This window comes from Carcharhinus amblyrhynchos, chromosome 27 (assembly GCF_965287045.1).
Source record: "Carcharhinus amblyrhynchos chromosome 27, sCarAmb.v2.hapA, whole genome shotgun sequence".
NCBI lineage: Eukaryota > Metazoa > Chordata > Chondrichthyes > Carcharhiniformes > Carcharhinidae > Carcharhinus > Carcharhinus amblyrhynchos.
Genome location: NC_137350.1, coordinates 3,979,646 through 3,987,418, shown reverse-complemented (window position 1 = coordinate 3,987,418; position 7,773 = coordinate 3,979,646). Strand labels below are relative to the sequence as shown.

The 7,773-nt window shown below is 46.3% G+C and overlaps 1 protein-coding gene across 1 annotated transcript in view; it reads left to right on the top strand.

Annotated features, from left to right (window-relative positions):
• The first annotated feature begins 953 nt into the window (after nt 1–953).
• Nucleotides 954–7,773, top strand: part of LOC145359285 (corticotropin-releasing factor receptor 1-like) — a 96,536-nt gene continuing 89,716 nt past the window's right edge. The window contains exon 1 of the mRNA XM_080213833.1: nt 954–1,038. Coding sequence (XP_080069959.1) covers nt 1,019–1,038 — 20 coding nt within the window. The 5' untranslated portion in view covers nt 954–1,018. The remainder of the gene's footprint in view (nt 1,039–7,773) is intronic.

Here is a 7,773-nt window from a genome sequence, read left to right as displayed (position 1 = left end):
TCTGACACAATTTTTTAATTTCTCTCTGGCGATGGGGGCAGTGCCAGAGGATGGAAAATGTGGTTCCACTTTTCAAGAAGGGCAGTAGAGACAAATCAGGGAATTACAGACCGGTGAGCCTCACGTCAGTGGTGGGGAAACTGATGGAGAAAATTCTGAAGCAGAGAATTAATCTCCACTTGGAAGGACAAGGGTTAATTAGAGATGATGTGGGTATGCCGGCGTTGGACTGGCGTAAACACAGTAAAAAGTCTGACAACACCAGGTTTTAGTCCAACCGATTTATTTGATAATATACTCACAAGCTTTCGAGGGACACCCTCTTCGTCAGGTGAATGGAGAACCCACCTGACGAAGAGGGTGTCCCTTGAAAGCTTGTGAGTATATTATCAAATAAATAGGTTGGACTAAAACCTGGTGTTGTCAGACTTTTTACTGTAATTAGAGATGGTCAGCGTGGCTTTGTCAGGGGGAGGTCACACCTAACAAATCTGTTAGAATTCTTAGAAAAAGTGATCAAGCGTGCGGATACAGGAAGTTCAGCCGATGTGGATTTTAGCAAAGCCTTTGACAAGGTCCCACAAGGGAGACTGATTGAGAAACTTAAAGCACATGGAATTCAGGGAAACCTGGCTAAACGGATTTAGTAATTGGGCACAAAGGGGAAGAGTGCTCGGGTCCTGCATGATTAGACTCCTGCAGGAAGCTTTCCATTTTGTTTTAGTGTCTGAGTTTAAAAATGTTCTTCGCATTGGAAACATTGAAATCTTGCCTGGCCTGGGAAGACATTTTATTGACCATACATGGAAGAGACCTCAGCCTTGAAAGCCGTCAGCCTGCTGGATGGGAAAGGTTTGCGAAACGCAGATCGGGAGTGGAGCGAGCTCTCCCTCTCGTTGTGATTTTTCAAACATTTTTGCTTGTCTTTCAGAGAAAGCATCAGATTCACTACAGACTTGCAGTAATCATCAACTACCTGGGACATTACCTCTCCTTAGCTGCTCTCATCATTGCCTTCATGCTTTTTATGCGTTTGAGGTAAGCAAATCTGTGAAATCGTTGAATGGTTCCAGTTATTTGATGATAAAATCTATACCCACTCTCCACCGGAGCAACTCAGCTAACACCACTCCCCCCACATTTTCCCCAGAGTCCTGCTAATTATTTATTTTATTGGCTCACACAATTTCGTGTCAAAAGTCATAATTACTCCTCGACCATCACAGAGTGTGCATTTCAGATCCTAACCAATCTCCACTGCATTAAATACTTCACTATAGAACCCTACAGTGCAGAAAGAGGCCCTTCGGCCCATCGAGTCTGCACCGAACACAATCCCACCCAGGCCCTACCCCCATATCCCTACACATTATACTCACTAATCCCTGGACACTAAGGGGCAATTTCTTAGCATGGCCAATCAACCTATCCCGCACATCTTTGGACTGTGGGAGGAAACCGGAGCACCCGGAGGAAACCCACACAGACACGAGGAGAATGTGCAAACTCCGCACAGACAGTGACCTGAGCCGGGAATCGAACCCAGGACCCTGGAGCTGTGAAGCAGCAGTGCTAACCACTGTGCTACCATGCCGCCAGATTCTTACAACATTCACTTTAAATTGACAAAATTACAATCAAGGAGCAGGGGTAGGCCATTCGGCCCCTTGACCCTGCTCCACCATTTAATAAGATCATGGCTGTTCTGATAATAAGCTGGTCTGATAGCATTCCACCTACTCCCAATAACCATTCACCCATCACTACTTTAAAATATTCAGTGTAAAAGTTCCAAAGATTCACCACTCTCTGTATTGACTTCAATGAGGTATATGAGGTTGGTCTTTTTGAGTATGAGCTCCCTGATTGAGGTCATAATTGCAACATTTTCCATGCCTGCTGGGCACCGCAGGGGCTGGGGTGCATTATTGATCCCTTTAATCACATTTTAGTTTACGTTTAAGTTTCCTTTCCACTTTGTCTTTTGTTTCGGGTGGTTCCCCTCCTTCTGGGGACATTAATAAGGCCATACTTGTAATACGGTCTACAAATTCTGGTCACCCTATTATGGAAAGAAGCTTTCTCAAAATTATTAGTTCTTGGGACGTTGGTGTCGCTGGCTGGTCCAGCATCTATTGCCCATCGCTGAGAACATTTAAGAGTCAACCACATTGCTGTGGATCTGGTGTCGCATGTAGGTCAGATCAGGTAAGGATGGCATTGAGTTTTTCATCAATGGTTCCGTGGTTTATCAGTAGAATTTTTTAATTCTAGATTTTTATTGAATTCAAACTTCACCATCCGTCATGGTGGGATTTGAACCTGGGTCCCTGGGGCACTATGCTATCACCTCCCTGTGAGAGATTAAAGGCATTTTTAGGGCTGGTGACGTGCTGTGGAAAATTCATACCAAACTGGACCTCCATTTTGGTTCCGCCACATCAACTGCTAAAAAACGGTTATGTTTGGGAATGGTTTGCCCGCCAGCACCTTGATCTTAAGAAAATAAAGCAACCGCTGTCATCGTCAAATGTCTCAGCACATTATAATCCCAGAAAAGAGTTAGTGCTAACCTGCGATGCATCTCCATACAGCATCGGGGCAGTATTAGCACATATGTGGCCACATAGTGTATGCCTCCGGGACCTTGGCAGAAAGAAAGTACACCCGCATTGAGAAAGAGTGGTTGGCAGCAATATTCGGAGTGAAGAAATTTCATCAATATCTTTATGGGTGGAAATTTGTGATTGTCACCGATCGCCAGCCGTTATCGGGGCTGCTAAGACAGGACAAAGCAGTGCCACCGATAGCATCGGCTGGGATCCAACGGTGGGCATTATTATTGGCAGCTTACAGCTATCAGTTGGCACACCAGCCAGGATGCCAATGGGGGTACTCTACTCTGCTGTCTAAGGGAAGAGGCAAACCTAAACTTTGGCACTCGTATCATAAGAGACAGCCTCTGTTAGATTCACTCCCTTCCACATCAGACATAGAAACTAGAAGGAGTAGGCCATTTGGCCCGTTGAGCCTGCTCTGCCATTCATCTTGATCAAGGCTGATTATCAATTTCAATTTCCTGATGCCCCCTTCCTTCCATATCTCTTGATCTCTTTAGCCCCACCAGATATAGCTAATTTCTTCTTGAAATCAGAGGGAGGACGCGCCTCACTAACTCGATCGAGTGTTGAGGAAGTGATGAAGGTGATAGATGAGGGAAATGCGTTGGATGCGGTGTACATGGACTTCAGTAAAGCTTTTGACAAGGTACCTCATGGTGGACTGGTATGAAAGGTGATGTCACATGGGATCAGAGGAGAGCTGGCAAGATGGATATGGAACTGGCTTGGCCACGGAAGAGAGAGGGTAGTGGTACAGGGGTGCATTTCTGAATGGAAAGTTGTGACTTGCGGTGTTCCACCGGGATCAATTCTGGGACTTTTGTTGTTTGTTGTGTATGCGTAAATGATTTAGAGAAAAGAGTAACTGGTCTGATTAGTAAGTTCACAGATGACACAAAAATTGGTGGATTTGCAGATAGTGAAGAGGATTGTCAGAGGGTACAGCAAGATATAGACCGGTTGGAGACTTGGGCAGAGAAATGGCAGACGGAGTTTAATCCGGACAAGTGTGAGGTAATGCATTTTGGAAGGTCCAATGCATGTAGGGATTATACAGTAAATAGTAGGGAGAGCGATCTGGGTGTACATGTCCACCGATCACTGAAAATGGCAAAGAAGGTGGATAATGTAGTCAAGAAAACATCCAGTATGCTTGCCTTAATCGGAAGGGCATTGAGTATAAAAATCGGCAGGTCATGCTGCAGCTGTACAGAACCTTAGTTTGGCCTCATTTAGAAAATTGCGTACAATTCTGGTCACCACATTACCAGAAGGATGTGGATGCTTTGGAGAGGATACAGAAGAGGTTTACCAGGATGTTGCCTGGTCTGGAGGCCATTAGCTATGAGGAGAGGTCAGATAAACTCAGTTTGTTCTCAATGGAATGACGGGGGTTAAGGGGTGACCTGATAGAGGTTTACAAGATTGAGTGGCATGGACAGAGTGGATAGTCAGATGCTCTTTCCTTGGGTAGAAAAGTCAAATACTAGGGGACATAGGTTTAAGGCAAGTTTTTTACGCAGAGGGTGGTGAACGTCTGGAATGTGCTGCCTGGGGAAGTGGTGGGAGAGATAGTGGCATCTAAGGGGCAACTAGACAAATACCTGAATAGGATGGTGTTGTAGGTAAAATAATACATCAAAGACTATTAGTGAGTCAAAATACAATGGTTTTTATTTCAAAGCTCTGGCGTTTATTCCAGAGCTTTGGGAGAACTCCAACCAGGGACTACCAGGCTTCTCACAGAACACAAACACAAGCGGGCATTTATACATTATCAGCTCCAGCAGTAATCATGATTCAAAGTTCCAATTCTGGCCAGACCTCCAGGTCTTCCTTCCTTGGTCGTGATTCAGCCCCGGATTTAATCAGGAATTACAATCCTGCAGTCATGACACAGTCTTCAATCTGGTCACAATTCAAACCCTCTCTGCATCCCTGTCTTTGAAGTTACTTGTGCGATCGCAGTGTCCCAGCAGGACTCTTCCTGTCAAAAGCCGGTATCGTAAACTACCATCTGTGTAACGATGTCCAACTAACACAAACAGGTAAGATTTGCAAAGTCTACAAAGTCTAGCTGTTAAACTATCTGTCTTTATAAAAATGAGAGTTAAAGCATGTAAGCCATGAACACATAACTTATATTACTGTCAGGAGCAGTATAAGCTTGACAAGATCAATCATGATGAAGGGTTATGTTTGTGACATATTCTAGGTACAAAATCCATTAAGTCTTTTCCTTCTTCAAGGTACAAAATGCATGAACACTTTCCCTACTTCAATGGGAATGCTCAGATCCAGATTCTGTAAGTGCGTACAGTTTTAGTTTAGGTCGGCATTGTGATCTTTGTGTTTTGGGTCTAATCTGTTTAGTAGAGTGGTTATCACAGGAAGCTAAATGGAGTATGCCTTCAGTGTGAAGGTGGGATTTTGTTTTCACAAGGACTGAGTGGTGATTACACTATCAACACTGCCACGAACAGTTATAGCTGCAACAGATAGATTGATGAGAAAGGGGTGAAGTTGGTTGTTAGTTCACTCACTACCCGCTGCAGACCCAGTCTGGCAGGACTGCCCTTTAGGACTCCGCCACTTTGGTTGCTGTTGATCAGTCTTGGTGTCAGACATTGCAATCCTTCATTCACAATCCGTTCTGCGTCCTTGTAAGTTGTTTCTGACCTGATGGAAAACTGATTCATCAGATTAATTCCAAGATCAGTTCCTCCTGACTGCCCACCACTCTCCCTGCTGCCTCTCTCTGCCTGGAGGACAGGATGCTCGCTGGCACAGTGTCTTGGCCATTGGCTGTAAGGTAGAATTGGTGAGTATGACTGTCAGGTTGTTGCTCAGTTCTCTCAGCAGAGTTAAATCTGCTAATCCTCCAGGGCTGATTGGAGAGGATGTTCTTGATGCCTGGAGTGACGGCAGGTAAGTCCAACTGAACAAGTTTTCTGTTCTGGTTTGACAGAATCTTTGTTGGGCTATTTCAGAGGGCAGTGCCGTGGATCTGGAGTCACACATAGGGCAAACCACTCATGAATAGCGGATGTTTTCCTTTACTGAGTATTTTTTTCTGTTTGGTTGCTTTGGGATAGGTTGAAACAGGTCTCCCAGAATAATTCAGAGACTGCGGACACAGTTTCCCATCCTGGAGAGGAAATGCTGTGGTGGTCAGGGTTCGTGGTCATTTTCCCGCTGATTAACTTGTCGGCTTCTCACATCTTCAGCTTGAAGCTGCTGGCACCAATGTTTCCCAACCTCTGCTTTATCCCTCATCACATCTCATCCACTTTGTCTTCACCAAGGCCAAAACCACAGGGAATCATAACGGGCGGGACACAAACCATGCAAAGGTCCATCGATCCCGAGCAGCATTTTCCAGCTTTGGGGAGAGCACGGCTGGAAATCCCAGCCAGTGGGTCAATCGGGGGATGGTGGTTTCGTACAGGCTTCTTCCCCGTTTCAGGAAACTTTCCCTGAGTGGTCTGCTAGGAATCAGGAAGATCCCACTGCTCAGTGTGGGGGTCTGTTTCCGATGGGGTGTAGGTGGCTGGTGTCACTGCTGCTGCTTGGGATGGGGTGGCCGACCCTATCTCTGGAACCCGAGCCTCGGTCACACCATTGGCGCCACCCTGGACGGTTCTGTTGTTTGGGGGGTGGGGGGGGAGGAGGCTTCCCACCTTTGATGCGGTGCTATTACCAATTGATCAGCATGTTTACACCAAACCAGCTCATCCCTGCTCTGTACGGTGACGAACAATGATAGCCAGTATCCACTTCTCCCCAGAACAAACGCCTCTTTCAGAAAAGTCCTTGTCTTCATACTTCCTGCTCTCCAGCCACCTATCCTTCTCCGTTCCACTCAACCACACCCCGGGTCTCCTCCAGCCACATCGAATCTAGTTCCCAATTTCCAGTAAACACCTACAAGGCTGGCGAGCATTGGGGTTGCCGTGACTGACGTGTTGCGGTACTTACTCAGGAATTTATTTATCCACTTCAGACTTCAGAGTCTGTTTCGAGGTCTGAACAAATCATTCTACCAGACCATTTGTCACTGGGTGATACGGTGCCAACCTCACATGTCTGATTCTGGGGTGCTCCACGTACTCTGTGAAATCCTGTGCCATAAACTGGGGTTCATTGTCACTGACCACATTGGAAAGGGTGCAGAGGAGGTTTACCAGGATGTTGCCTGGTATGGTGGGAAGGTCTTATGAGGAAAGGCTGAGGGACTTGAGGTTGTTCTCATTAGAGAGAAGAAGGTTACGAGGTGACCTAATTGAGGCATACAAGATGATCAGAGGGTTAGATAGGGTGGACAGTGAGAGCCTTTTTCCTCGGATGGTGATGGCTAACACAAGGGGACATAGCTTTAAATTAAGGGGTGGTAATTATAGGACGGATGTCAGAGGTAAGTTCTTTACTCAGAGGGTAGTAAGGGCGTGGGATGCCCTGCCTGCAGCAGTTGTGGACTCGCCAACTTTAAGGGCGTTCAAATGGTCAGTGGATAGACATATGGATAATATTGGAATAGTTTAGGATAGAGGGTCATTAGATTGGTTCCACTGGTCGGCGCAACATCGAGGGCCGAAGGGCCTGTACTGCACTGGAATGTTCTATGTTCTATGTTCTCTTGTTCTGGATTGCTAAACTGGGCAAATATTCCGTTGAGTTTGTCCAGCGTTGTCTCTGCCGACATGGACTTCATCCTCTCAATCTCCGGTTACTTGGAATGGGCATCAATTCCCACGAGGAGCATCTGTCCTTCCACTGGCAGAGTCAATGTGGACTCACTGCCATGGCAACTGGGACCATTCCCACAGATGGAGAGGTGACAAAGGTGGCACCGTCCACACAACCCTGCTTCCTCTTCAATGTGGACATCAGCGTTCAGCTACCAAACGTAACTTCTAGTTATTTCTTTTATTTGCACCTCCTCTGGGTACCCTGGGTGCACCTCTTCCAGCACCTTTCCTCTGAGGGAATGACAACTCCCATACCCCGCACTAAACGCCCATCCATTACGGACAACTCCCATCTTTGGAAAATAAACAGCCAGACCTCGAGCTGGTTTCTATTACTGGACCTCCCCCTCAGGCCCTGTCTCACAATGGGATCGTTCGGAGTGGCATTCCACACCTGCTTAGCA